At 38.0% G+C, this 15,038-nt stretch overlaps 1 protein-coding gene across 9 annotated transcripts in view; it reads right to left on the bottom strand.

The window, feature by feature from the left end:
- BNIP2 (BCL2 interacting protein 2) overlaps nt 1-15,038 on the bottom strand; it is a 37,280-nt gene that overhangs the window by 2,892 nt on the left and 19,350 nt on the right. For 2 of the 9 annotated variants that reach the window (XM_040620569.1, XM_008706073.2), the window contains exons 11-13: nt 14,318-14,365; nt 8,627-8,770; nt 8,212-8,295 (exon numbers count right to left, since the gene is read on the bottom strand). In XM_040620569.1, the coding sequence (XP_040476503.1) occupies nt 8,212-8,295; nt 8,627-8,770; nt 14,318-14,365 (276 nt within the window). Of the gene's footprint in view, nt 1-8,211; nt 8,333-8,619; nt 8,771-9,687; nt 14,366-14,619; nt 14,906-15,038 lie in introns of those variants that run through there. The other 7 variants (XM_040620570.1, XM_040620572.1, XM_040620574.1 and 4 more) reach the window with 5 other exon arrangements.

Below are 15,038 nucleotides of genomic sequence, written 5' to 3'. Positions count from 1 at the left end.
ACAGATGGCGAAGGTCACCAATGGCACTGGCAAAGCTAATCCAAAATTCTTAGTCCTCACCAGACGTAATCATTTGACACAGCTAATTAATTACTCCCTCCTCTTTGATAAAGGATCTTAGCTTAGCTCCTGGGCTGTTCTCTTAGACTCACTGGTGCACCCTTTCCCATACCCTGCCCTTGAACTCACTCCTGGATCCAACTGCCTACCCAACATCTTTACTTCCTGTCTTTCCCATTTCAGTCGCCGTAACTCCAAAACGCAAAAACCTTTGAGATTATCCCCCACTCCCCTCATGCCACCTTCACATCCAATCCCTGGCAGATCCTGTAAACTCTATCTTCAACATGCATTCAGAAGCCATCCATTTCTCACCATCTCCATCGTTATCCCCCTGGTCTGTGCTATGATCATCTGGCACTGGATTACTGAAACAGCTTCCTCATTGGTTTCCCTGCTTCCACACTGTCCCCGTACTTGAATCCCAGCCCAGCAGCCCATATCTCTTTTCCGCTCCAAACCACCATGGCTTCCATTGCACTCAGTCCTTACAAGAATCTAGCTATGATCTCTCCAACCATATCGCCCATCTCTCCCTTGCTGTCACCCTTCTACAGACGCGCTGCCTTCCATGTTCTTCTTAGAACATGACAGACATGTACCTCCCTAGGTAAGCCTTTGTAAAGACCACTCGTTCTACCTGGAATACCCTTCCTCCAGATATCCACTTGGTTCTTTTAATTCCTTCAAGTATAATATGCACTTAATGAGGCTTAAACTGATGGCCAGACTTAAAATACCGACTTCCACCTCTACCCTGGAACTTCCCAATCCCCCTTTTCCTGCTATGTATTTTCTGCATCCTCCAACAGGGACTTCTATTTTGTTCACTGACTGAAGCAAGTGTCTAGAACAAACAATAACTGACTCATAACGCAAAACAAATAAGCCAAATAAATATCTGTTCGGTAAATTAGTGAGGGCAAAAACCGAAGTATGTGGGTGGGTGGGTGGGGGAGGGTTAAAAAGGGCAAGCAAAGGTCCCAATGGAGATAACACACCTGACAAAGTAGGAGTACCAAATCTTGTGTCATACTCATTTGACAACAGTTTAAGAGTTATCTAGACAACAGCTGTAAGTTAACAATGACCTATCAGAGAAATTAAGAAAACAATTGCATCAAAAAGAATAAAAGACCTAAAAAAAATTAACCAAGGTGCAAGGCCTATACACTGAAAACTGTAAAGTACTGAAGAAAGAAATTGAGGACAACAAAAATAAATGGAAAGACATTCCATGCTCATGGGTTGGAAGAATATTGTTAAAATCCCCACACTACCCAAAGCAATCTACATGTTCAATGCAATCCATATCAAAATTCCAATGCCATTTTTCACAGAACTACAACAAACTGAATCCTAAAATGTATGTGGAACAGCAATCCTGACAAAGAAGAACAAAGCTGGAGGCAACATGCGTCCTGACTTCAAAGTACATTACAGTCATAGTAATTAAAACATTATGGTATTGGCATAAAGACAGACGAATCAATGGAACAGAATAGAGAGCCCAGAAATAAACCCATATTTATATGGTCACTTAACCTATCACGGAGGAGGCAACAATATACAATGGGGAAAAGAGTATTTTCAATAAATGGTGCTGAACAATTTTCTTACACCATATACAAAAATAAACAGAAAATGGATTCAGGACCTAAATGTGAGACCTGAAATCCTAAAACTCCTGGAAGAAAACATAGGCAGTAATCTCTTGGACGTTACCAACTTATTTATGCATAGGTCTCCTCAGGCATAGGGAACAAAAGCAAAAATTAAACTCCTGGGACTACATACACCAAAATAAAAAGCTTTCACACAGCAAAGGAAACCATCAATAAAACCAAAGGCAACCTTGTAAGTGGGAGAGGATATCTGCAAAGAATATATCTGATAAGGGGTTAATATCAAAATTTTATGAAGAACTTCTATAACTCAACACCAACAAATCAAATAATCTGGCTAAAAAATAGGCAGAAGAGCTGAACAGACCTCTTTCCAAAGAAGACATACAAGTAAGTGGCCAACACACATGAAAAGAGACTCAACATCACTAATCGTCAGGGAAATGCAAATCAAAACCATGAGATCTCACTTCACATCTATTAGAATGGCTAGTATCAAAAACACAAGAAATGTCAAGTGTTGATGAGCATGTGGAGAAAAGGGAACCCTCTTGCACTGTTGGCAGGAATGTAAATTGGGGCAGCCACTGTGGAAAACAGTATGGAGGTGCCTCGAAAAACATAAAATAGAAATACCATATAATCCAGTAATTCCACTAGTGTGTATTTACCCAAAAAACTGAAAACACTGATTTGAAAAAATATGCGCACCCCTGTTTACTGCAGCATTATTCACAACAGCCTAGATATGGAAGCAGCCCAGGGTCCATCCGTAGACAAATGGATAAAGACAGTGTGGCATAGATACACAATGGACTATCAGTCATAAAAAAGGATGGCATCATGCCATCTGAGACAACATGGATGGAGCTAGAGTGTATTACACTAAGTGAAATAAGTCAGACTGAGAGAGATAAATACTGTATGAATCTACTCATAAGTGGAACCAAAAAATTAAAAAAAAACAAACACAACCAAACAAATGGATAAACAAAAACAAATCAGGTCGATAAGCACAGAGACTGATGGTTGCCAGAGGGAAGAGGGGTGAGGAGGTGGATAAAATGGGTGAAGGGGAGAGGGAGATACAGGCTTTTCAGTCACAGGAATAAAAGGCACAGCATAAGGAGTACAGTCAATGATATGGTAAGAGCAATGTAACAGGACAGATGCTAGCTACACTTGCAGTGAACGCAGCGTAATATGTATCAACTTGTCAAATCACTAAGTTGTACACCTGAAACTAATGTAACATTGTGTGTCAACTCTACACAACCCCCCCCACCAAAACTGTGGTGTATATATATACAAAGAAATATTACTCAGCCATAAAAAAGAAATCTTGCCATTTGTGACAACATTGATGAACCCAGAGGGTATTATGAGAAGTGAAATAAGTCAGATAAAGACAAATACTGTATGATTTCACCTCTAGGTGGATTCTAAACAAAACAAAACAAAACAAAACAAAACAGACTCTTAAATACCGAGAACTAGTGGTTGCCAGAAGGGAGGCAGGTGGCAGGAATGGGCAAAATAGATAAAGGGGATTAAGTAGTACAAACTTCCAGTTATAAAATAAGTCATGAGATGAAAAGTACAGCATAGAGAATACAGTCAACAATAGTGTAATAACATCGTATGGTGCCAGTAACCATACTTATCATGGTGACTGAGTAATGTACAAAACTGTCAAACTGATATGCTGTATGCCTGAAACTGACACTGTATGTTACTTATATACTTAAAAAAAAATATTATAGACATAAGTTGTTATATGTAAGCCTATGGTAATCACAGAGCAAAAACCTACAGTAAAAACACAAAAGAAAAAGGATACCACTAAATTTTAGAAAGTCATCAAACCACAAAGGAAGAAAGAAAAGGAGAAGTACAAAACCAGCCAATAAACAATTAACAAATGGCAGTAAGTACATACCTATCAATAATTACTTTGACTGTAAATGCATTACATTCTCCAATCAAAAGACACAGAGTGGCTGAATGGATAAAAAAACAAAACAAACTAACAAAAAACAAGGCCCAGCTATATGGTGCCTACAAGAAATTCACTTTAGATGTAAGAACATATACAGAAAGTGCAGAGATGGACAAAGATATTCCATGCAAACAGAAACCAAAAGAAAGCTAATATAGCTAAACTTACATCACAAAAAATAGACTTTAAAACAAAGACTGTAATAAAAGACAAGATGGGTGTCACATAATGATAAAGGGGTCCATCCAACACAGAACATTTGGAAATACCTGTGCACTCAGCATAGAACACCTAAACATATAAAGAAAATATTAACAGACCTAAAGGGATAAATAGACAGCAATACAATAATAGTAGATTTCAATATTCCATTTATATAAATGCATAGATCAGCCAGACAGAAAATTAGTAAGGAAACATCAGTCTTAGAGCAACACGTTAGACCAGATTAACTTAACATAAATACACAGAACCTTCCATCCAAAAGCAATAGAATATACATTCTTCTCAAGTGCATATGCAACATTCTCCAAGATAGATCATAGATTAAGCCACAAAACAAGCCAATGAATTTAGGCGGACTGAAATCATATCAAACATCTTATACGACCACAAGGGTATGGAACTAGAAATTAAATACACAAAGAAACCTAGAAAATTCACAATGTGTGAAGATTATACAACATGTTACTGAATGACCAATGGGTCAAAGGAGAAATCAAAGAGAAATTTAAAAATGCCTTGGGACAAATGGAAAATGGACATATATCCGTTTGTTGGATACGTCAAAACCAGTTGTAAGAGGGAAGTTCATATTGATAAATGTCTACCATGAGAAATAAGAAAAGTCTCACAAACGACCTAACTTTACACCTCAAGGAACTAGACACACACACACACACACACACACACACGCACAATTCAAATGAAGCCCAAAATTAGCAGAAGGAAGAACATAAAGATAGAGATGAAATAGAATTATTAATAAAACAAAAGAGCTGGCTCTTTAGAAAGATAAAATTGACAAGTCTTTAGTAAAACTCACCTGGAAAAACATTCAAATAAATAAAATCAGAAATGAAAAAGATGTTACAACTGACATTACAAAAACAGGAACTTAAGAGACTGCTGTGAACATTATATGCCAACAAACTGGACAACCTAGAAGAAATTAATTCCTTAAAACACAGAACTGAATAATGGTGAAATAGAAAATCTGAATACACCAATTACTCACAAGGAGATTTAATCAGTAAACAAAAACTTCTCAACAAACAGAAGTCCAGGATCAGATGGCTTCACTGAAAAATTCTACCTAACATTCAAAGAATTAGTACCAGTCCTTCTCAAACTCTTTCAAAAAATAAAAGAGGAGGGTCATGGGACTGAGCCCTGCACTGGGCTCTCCACTAACCAGGGGTCTGCTTGAAGATTCTCTCCCTCTGCCCCTCCCCCAACTTGGGCGCTTAGGCACGTGCACTCTGTCTCAAATAAATAAATCTTAAAAAAAACAAAAAAAAAAAAAAGAAGAGGAATAAACTCTTCCAAACTCATTTTAAGAGTCCAGTATTACCCTGAAACCAAAACCAGACAAGGATGCCTCAAGAAAAAAAAAAAATTGCAGGCCAACATCCCTGATGAATATACATGCAAAAATCCTCAATAAATATTAACAAAGTGAATTCAACAATACATTAAAAGGATCATACACCAGGATCGAGGGGGATTTATTTGAGGGATGTGAGAATGGTTCAACAGCCTCAAATCTGCCAATGTGATACACCATATTAACAAAATGAAGGATAAAAATCATATGATCATCTCGACACACGCAGAAAAAGCATTTGACAAAATTCAACATCCATATATGATAACTGTCAACAAAGTGAACGTAGAGGGAACATACCTCAACATAATAAAGGCCAAATAGTACAAGCCCATAGCTAACATCACAGTCAACAGTGATAAGCCGAAAGCCCTTCCTCTGCGATCACCAACAAGACAAGACTCTTGCCCTCTTATATTCAACAAAGTACTGTAAGTCCTTCCAGAGCAATTAGGCAAAAAATAGAAATAAAAGCCATCCAAACTGGAAAGGAAAAAGTAAAATAAACCAGGAGAGAAATAAAACAATCACGTTTGCAACTGCATCAAAAGGAACAAGATACGTAGAAATAAATTTAACCCAGGAGGTGAAAGACCTGTATATTGAAAAGCTTACAAAACATTAATAAGAGAAACTGAAGAAGACAAAATAAATGGAAAGATCCATGCTCATGGATTAGAAGAATATTATTAAAATATGTCCTTACTACCCAAAGCAATTTACAGATTCAATGCAATCCCATCAAAATTCCAATAGCATTTTTCAAAGACACAGAACAATCCTAAAATTTGTATGGAACCACCAAACCTCCAATAGCCAAAGCAATCTTGAGAAAGAACAAAGCTGGAGGAAACATGCTCCCTGATCCCACAATATTACAAAGCTATAGTAATCAAAGAGTATGGTACTGGCATAAAACAGACACACACATCAATAGAACGTAATAGCCCATAATGAACCCGGGCATAGATGCTCAATGAATTTACAACAAAGAAGCCAAGGCCATCTAATGGGGGAAAGGACAGTATCTTCAATAAATGGTGCTGAGAAAACTGCACAAACACACGCAGAAGAATGGAACTGGGCCACTAACTCACACACCACACACAATGACCAACTCAAAATGGATTGAAGACTTGAATGTAAGACCCGAAACTATAAAACTCCTAGAAGAATACACAGCTACAGCAAGTTCCTTGACACTGGTGCTATGATTTTTTGAATTTGACCCCAGAAGCAAAACCAAAAAAAGCAAAATACAAAAGTGGAACTACCTCATACTAAAAATCTTCCGCACAGCAATGGAAACCAACAAAACAAAAAGGCAACCTACTGAATGGAAGAAAATATTTGCAAATCATATAAGAAATTGATATCCAAAATATACAATTCATACAACTCAACAGCAAAAGAACAAATAACTCAATTTAAAAATTGGAAGGAGATCTGAACAGACACTTTTCCAGAGAAGACATAGAGATGGCCAACAGACACATGAAAAGATGCTCAACATCACTCATCACCAGGGAAATGTAAAATCAAAACCACAATGAGCTATCACCTCACATCTGTTAGAATGGCTATTATTAAAAAGGCAAGAAGTAACAAGCGTGGGTGAGGATGTGGAGAAAAGGAACCCTCGTGCCCTACAGTGGGAATGTAAATTGGTAAAGCCACTGTGGAAAACAGTGTGGAGGTTCTTAAAAATTAAAAACAGAACTACCATATGATACAGCAATTCCACTACTGACTATTTAGCCCCCCAAAATGAAAACACTCACTCGAAAAGATATATATATGTTCATTGCAACATTATTTACAATAGCCAAGCTCTAGGAGCAACCTAAGTGCCCACCAATAAAGAAATTGTGGTGATATTACAATGGAATATTATTCAGCCATAAAAAGAATGAAATTTTGCCATTTATAACAGGAATAGACATCATGGGCATTATCATTAAATGAAGTTAAGTGAGATAGAGAAAGGCAAATACCATAGGATGTCGGATACACGTGGAATCGAAAACCAAAAAGGGGGGAAAAAACAAGCATGTAGATTCAGAGAACAGATTGGTAGCTGCAGGGGTAGGGGCATGATATGGTAGAGGGAGTTGATGAACAACAGACACAGAAGGTTTGAAACCTTCAAAATACTGACTTTTATATATATACTAAATACACAATTTAAGAGTTAAATATTAGGACAAGTGAACTGAAATGTCGGGCAATATAGCCAAATAAAGTAGAGGTTCAAAGTGATAATAAACATAGTTGTACATAAAAAAACAAAGGCAACCTACGGAACGGGAGAAACTATTTGCTCATCATGTATCTAATAAGAAGCTAATACCCAAAATATATAAAGAATTCATACAACTCAACAGCAAACAAGCTGATTAAAAAACGGGCAGAAGATCCAAACGGACATTTTCCCAAAGAACACATACAGATCAACAACAGACATATGAAAAGTAGTTTAACGCCACGAAATCATGAGGGAAATGCAAATAAAAACCACAATGAGCTATCACCTCACACCTGTTATAATGGCCATTACTATCAAGACGACAGGAGATAAGCGCCGGCAAGAAGGTAGAGAAAATAGGACCCTTGTGCACTCTTGGCGGGAATGCAAACTGCTGCACACTGTGGAAAACAGTATGGAGGTTCCTCAAAAAATTAAAAATAGAACTACCAAATGATCCAGCAATTCCGCTTCTCCTATTTATCTGAAGAAAACGAAAACACTAACCTGAAACTAATGTGTCAATTATACCACAGTAAATACTAATTTAAAAAAACGGCTCTAAGTTATTTAAACATTTGTTAAAGTTACTTGCTTTAATGATCTTAGATTCTTAAAAATCCCTTACGAAATGTGCAAATAACTCGGTAGTCCTAGTCCTGTTTAAATTCATTACCCGGCGGGAGCTGGCTTGAAGTTCAAGGCGGACTTCAAACAAGCGAAGCAGCACAGGCACGAGACACTTACGGAATACGCTCCCCTGATATTCGGCAAAAACAAAACAACACAACACAACCCTGGATGCGTAAAGACATTCACCTGGTTAAAAACACCGCGCTGGGCTGAAGACCTCCCCTAGGGCCGTGGCTGGCGCCCCGAGGACCACAAACCTCCCGCCAGAGGACGCAACCGCCTCCCGCCGCCTCCCGCACTTTCCATTCGCGGGTACCGGCCGCGGGGCCATCCCGGTAGCGAAGGCGGTAACGGGCCCACCCTGGGCCCCTGCCCTCCGCGCAGCCCTCGGAGACCCAACCGACCGCAACCCCACCTCGGGGGGACTGCAGGGAGCGCGAGCCCGGCTCACCAAGTACCTGTGGGGAAGGCGCTTCCCGCCGCGGAGCGGACAGAAGCGGAGCAGCCAGCAGCCCAGCAGGAAGCACCTACTTCCCGACCACCTCTTCGGCCGCTGAGGGAGCCGCAGAGCTGAGCCGACGACCCGGAAGTGCTCGCCGAACCTGGAAGTGACAGCACGCGGGTGGGCCGGGAGGCCCCGCCCAGCCCGTGCTCCCGCACGCCGCTCGAGACTCGCCGGGAGAGGGCTGGGTGTGGAGGGACGAGGGGCGTGGAGCCAGCCGCTTTCAAGCCCTACACCCGTGGACTGGGTTCCTTTCCGAGTAATGCAGCAGGTTTACTAAATCATTCATAAGGGAATTATAATTTTGAGAGACTAATCTTACCCACTGTTAGATACACAATTAGGAATGTGTCAGGGCAGTCACATTTTATGCTTGAAATGTATTCTGGGTAATACTGTTGAAGACCCCGCAATACTAAATTGAAGACAAATTCTGAAGATTAGAGCATTTCTTTACCATTCGAAATAGGGCTGCAACTCAGCCCAGCAAGCTCTTGTGGTTCCTGAAGAATTTTAATGTGGGAGAATATGTATTTAAAATTTGTACCTAATGGAAGACAAACACTTCACTATTATTGAGTTTATATAAATCCAAATGGTATCCTAATTGTGGATTAAAGGCAGCAATATGTGTACAGCTGTTTGCCATTAAGTAGCCGAACAGTGATTAAGGAGTAAATACCTAAGTGTTACTAAGTGGAATCTCTGAGCAGGTCTATAAGCTAAACAGAGTCTCATTGATGCCATGTTTTCAGAGCCACTTATTGAATTGATTTTATAGTTGGATTCCCCACTCCTAAAATGATTCTAAACTATGAAATACAAAATATGATAATTAAGGTAATGTTTAAAATTAAAGCAGGATGAACACTTCACTCCCTTGAAGAATAGGAAGTAGAACCCAGACTACAGAAACAAAAGGCCTAAAACTATCTGAAAGGCTTATGAGATAATTCAGTGTCAAAATTTAATAGCATAATGGAAGACAAAAAATGTCATAAAAATGAGTCAAAAACAAACTTTCCAATTAATTTATTTAAAGTCATTAACGTTGCAAAAATATGATGTGCAACAAATCAGGACACAAGTTACTGTATTCCTAACAAGTCAAAGGAAAAATATTACACCTCCTTAGTAAATCACGGCCAAACCTATTATTTCTTACAGGGATCACATCAACATCTTGCACACACAGTCATCAGAACTAAATTTCACACACTGTAAAATGACAGCACCAAGGCTACGCAACATCAACTGAATGGTAGTGAAATGATCACAGCACACTGTGTCTAAATGGCAGCCCGTGAACTTACATTAAGAAAAATATTTCAATTTTTGAAATCTGTATCAAAGTGTGTAGGTGTCTAACTCACTCTGAATTGTGTTCTATGTGAATAGTGTCCTATGGACTGTGCAAGTCAGTGGTCCTGAACACACCTCCAACATTTGCTAGCTAGGTTTATGTAAATAAATGGTTTAAGGGGCAGAACTTTTAAAAGTGCAGTGGAATAGCTAATTAGTATTATTTTCCAAGTTCCTCCTTAGCCACACTGATTGTGAAAACACAAAGATTCCAAAATGTAAATGTTTTAACCTCTTGTACAATGTCTTACAAGATAGAATCAGACAGCTATACGAAGCAAGCAGCTCAATGCAATTCTTTATCAATCTGAAAGCTTAATTAAACCCTGGATTTTCATCAGGTGTTTAAGTGCTTTATGTGAACTTTTCATAGTATTCTTAAAAGTAATTCTCCAAACATAAGAAATTAAGTAGATCTATCATAAACAGTTGCAACAAAGTAACAGCTACGTTCAAATTTTAGTGTCAGTCGTTATGTCCAACACAATACTTATTTTCAAGTACCATTTGGAACTTGAAAAGAAAGTTACTTTACTGGGACTCACCACTGATCTGATTCTAATTTCATTTGGAATCTTGGGACTAGGGAAGAGGTGAGTGAAAGGATCCCTAGGTAATTCTTCTGTACTATTAGAACACTGAGCAGAAAATCTCCCACTTCCCTAACCAGCTGACCTTCTCAGGTGAGGCTAAATTCTTCATGCTTTCTCCCAGCGACTCAAATCACACAATTCCTGTTCCCTGTGACAAGGATAAACTCTAACAGAATATTTGGTCTAATAATAAGCACATTAACTCCTCTATTCCTTCCTTTTGAGGTTTGTGATCCATTTCTCAAATGTCTAAATATTCAAAAAAATAAGAAAACATGATGGAACGGATTAGCAAATTTCTATTTTCAGCCTATCTTCTCCCTTCTGATTGAGCAATGTTAGCAATTTTCCACATATAACACGGGAAAAAGGACAAAGCTACTGTCACCTTATATCCATACCTTTACTGATCTCAACAAGAAATTGGCCTATTCTAACCAATAATATCCGCTAATTTACCTCTCAATTGAAGAAATCTAAAAAAGCCACTTCTGCACTAAATCAAACACTTCCAAATTCCCTGAGCACTCACATAAAAACAAGCAAATAGTAACACTATAGTCATCGACAAGAAATCTCTATCAAAAACAGAACCTTTACCTTAAATTCTGAAGTTTTAGTTGAAGAAATTCTAGCTACTGATATCTACTTACCGATCAGCAAATTTCAGTATTCAGTGCAGTCACTAAATAGTGCTGTCCACTTTGGAAGACTACATTGTTTACCATGTTTCATAAAATATGAAAAATAACCTAGTCCTAAACTTGAATCTGAGCAGTGTAATTGCTAACCCTCTCTGTACAAACTTGCTTGTGTATGAAGAGACAAAACAGAGGAAAATACAAATTCTCATTATAGGTATTATCAGCTTTTGCCCTCTTCACTCCAGTCTTAATTCACATATTGTGTGTGAAGCCTGTAGGTTTTCCCGTTGGATACAAGAAAGCCTCTTACATGGTGCAAAGAGCTGCCATACACAGTACTTCCCTTGACACATTCAGTGACATCCGAGATAAAAGCTCCTCTTTGCCCTTTAGAGTTCTTTCTCTTACTTCCTTGTTTGGTTATCTTCCTTTCAAACTACCCCACCAGGCTCTCCTTAGGATCCTATCCTCCCCATGCCCCACTTGAGTTAAAGGCTATTAAGCTTCAAGTGGGGGGCCAATATAGCATTTTCCTTGGTGCTACTTAGGAATCTGTCCAAGCAGAACACAACCAAATTCCTTTATATGAGAAACTTTTGATTAAAAAGAGACACTCGGATCCCACGTATAACAAAATACAGTGACAAAAATCAAATTAAACAAGTTAAGTTAGATCCATGACCCCAGCAGAAAGGTAAAATACTACATTTTACGTACTTTCATTTCAACCAGCCCTGGAAAATTAAAATTGAATGATATGGGGGGAATGTCACATAGTGACAAATTACAAATAACAAACTTGCTAAGTGCTTTTCCTCTAACCTACTAGTTACGATCTCATGCCTTCTAGTTATGAAACATTTATTACGGGGCATGTCCCTGTACCAGATTCCATTAAGGTGTAGGTCAGAGCAGGTGTCTTTTAATCCAACGATTCACAGCACATCCCTTTCATAATATCCCGAGTATTAACACTGTTCCCTCTGAATTTTCACGTTCTAATAAAGGGTTACTTGTACTTTAAAAAAATATTAACGAAAATGTGCCACTTCTGCAACAAGTTGTATCTACAGTTAGGAACCATGCTTGCAAAAGCGAAAGTGAATAAGCACAATAAACTGTTGAACCTGAAGAACCGTGTGCTTCACGTGGAGGAAAGCCACCTATTTAAAAAGCTCGGCAAATTGTCAACAGAATGAAGACTTACAGATGAAAGGCTATGAAAGTGCTCTACGTAGACTCTAATCATAATTACATGCAGTGACCCTTTACTCAGAATTCTCGTATGCTAAATTCAGAAGGAATGCCTCAGTTGTTACTGTCAGTTTGTTTCCGACACAAACTGTCTCTGAGCTTTGAGCAAGCGATAATGGTTTGGGCTTTATTTGCCAGGATGACATTAGTTTAGGATCTGCCCACGCCTGCTGGATCCAAGTTAAGTCAGAAGGCTGCTGAGGAACAGCTCGTCCTGGGAATCCTCCAGCAACTCCCATAATTGGACTTAGGTTAGCATGCCAAGTTTATAACTGAGGAGGACAAAAAGTAAAGGAAAAGTTTCTTTTGTAACAGAAACTTTATATAAAAAATGGCAATGGTAAAAGCCACACGTGTGTTCAGTCTGGGACAGAATAAGTCCTAAAAGCTTAGCTCTCATCTGCTTCAATTTTGCTATTCTGGGACATTCATTTGTAAATTACCTTATAGGAAGGGCTGGGGTGTGGTAGTACCCTCAAACTTGGAGGATCCTAATTTTTCCACATGTGTATGAGTCACACAAGCATATGACACAGTTATCAGACCAATCTGTTGTTTTAGGATGATTCTGTGGGTAACTAAGTTCTGTCTGGGCACCTCAGGACAATGTATGTCAATGTAGAGTCAAGGTATTTACCAAATTAAACACAAAGCTGATATGCTTATATCAAATGTCGTCCAAAACAGCATAATATAATGATGCTCTAAGACTTAAAAAATAACTTAATTTACAGTACTGTCAACATGATTCAACAGAAAATGTGAATATACACAAATCTGATTAGGTCACACACCTACCTACTATCAAGTTTAAGAAGTATTTTGGTAAAGTGCCCACATTGAGAGCAGTTAAAAAAGCAGCCCCTATTTTCTACAGAAAAACAGTGACAGTGAGTCACTCCTCACGGTCTCTGACTACTACACGGCACTCACAAATTCTGGAGAGTGATACCCTGGCCACACAGCTTATTTCACATTAGTGAACAGACCAAAAATTTTTATAAAGTTCTGACTTTTGGCCAGAAGATAAAATGTCCCATATATACATATATACAAACCCCACTTCTTGGCCTCTTAAATTCTCTAGTTCTAAAAATGGCTTTTTGACTTGTCTTTAAAAGTTTAAAAAGGAAAGTGTGCAATACACTTGTATTTGCGCTTCTGAATTAAGAAACGGTATTAAATGAGAAAAAAAAGCAGCTTAGGATAGTATTAATCTACTCAGACTACATACATGACCTTTGGGTATTCATGAGAACCAGTTTAACTGTCCCTCACCTTAGGGGCAACTCTGTTTTCTAAGTTACCCAGGAAATGTATCTAACCATTTACAAAAACAAAAATTCAAACATGCACTTTACAAATCATGGCCTTATTTACCTGCACATTCTTCCACAAGACAGGTATACATTAAAAAATATTGCTCAGAAACATAAAAATATATATTATCTCTTTCCTTTACCATTTAGGCATATAAATAGTTGACTGAAGATGATGCATCATTCAACAAACAAACGCTAAACTGCTTTATATAAAGTGTGGTTCTCTGCTATTTAGCAATATAACATATAAAAGGATTACAATATAATTAGCTAATAAAGAGCTAAATTCAAGAGATTTGCAAACCAATACAGCAGTGAACAGTCCCTTATACAAAAGTCCATTAAGGAAGAGTCAAGTCAATTTTGTAACAGGTTACATAAAAATCAGGGCCAATAATGCATTATAAATGCAAAAAAGAGCACTGCTTCATCAGCACATTCTTGTCTTGTTTGGACTAGATGCCAAACTTACTGTTCACTTTTCGGTTCATCTTGTTTTCCATTAAGCTCTTGATCAACTCTGTTTAATGAAAAACAATATAGATAATAAGACACTAGCAACTAAACAATCTTCTTTCTAAAAATTGTGACTACTTTTAGCATAGAATATTATTCTGTTAAAAACAAAGCTTTGCAAAGAAGCAGACATAGTAAAAAGGTTACCAAACATTTCCCCAACCAGGAAAGATAATTTTTAAAGACAAGAGGACACTGGCAAGAAATGTGACTGCTGTTTCTTTAAAGATTATAAAATACTTTACATACAAATGCCCACAAGCTTTATTAAAAGTTCACATTTTAACAGGCATATTCAAGTCTTGAACTGTAGCAGGGCTGGGACCTAAGCGATGGGGAGCGGCAGGAAAAACTCCCTCAAAAATGATTTTGTTAACCGGAATGCTGAAGTGCCACTAATGCCACCAACTGATGAATGCTTTTAAATTCAGTGGTACATATGCATATTGCAGAAACTGTTCGCCAAAATTTATTGGTATACGGAGAATATAAATGCCTTTCACTTATTTTGATAGAAGCCATCAAATTTAATAATTGGAAATATCTAGATTGGGTTAAAAATAGAACTGGATTAGCGGTGGGTTGTGGAGAGATCGTATCAAAATTTTGGCAAGTGGGCATTAGAAGAATTATGTAATTACAACACAATTACAAACAACACTTTAAAGATAATGTAC

Source organism: Ursus maritimus, unplaced genomic scaffold (assembly GCF_017311325.1).
Source record: "Ursus maritimus isolate PB19 unplaced genomic scaffold, ASM1731132v1 scaffold_35, whole genome shotgun sequence".
Taxonomy (NCBI): Eukaryota; Metazoa; Chordata; class Mammalia; order Carnivora; family Ursidae; genus Ursus; species Ursus maritimus.
This window is presented reverse-complemented; position numbering and strand designations above follow the sequence as displayed.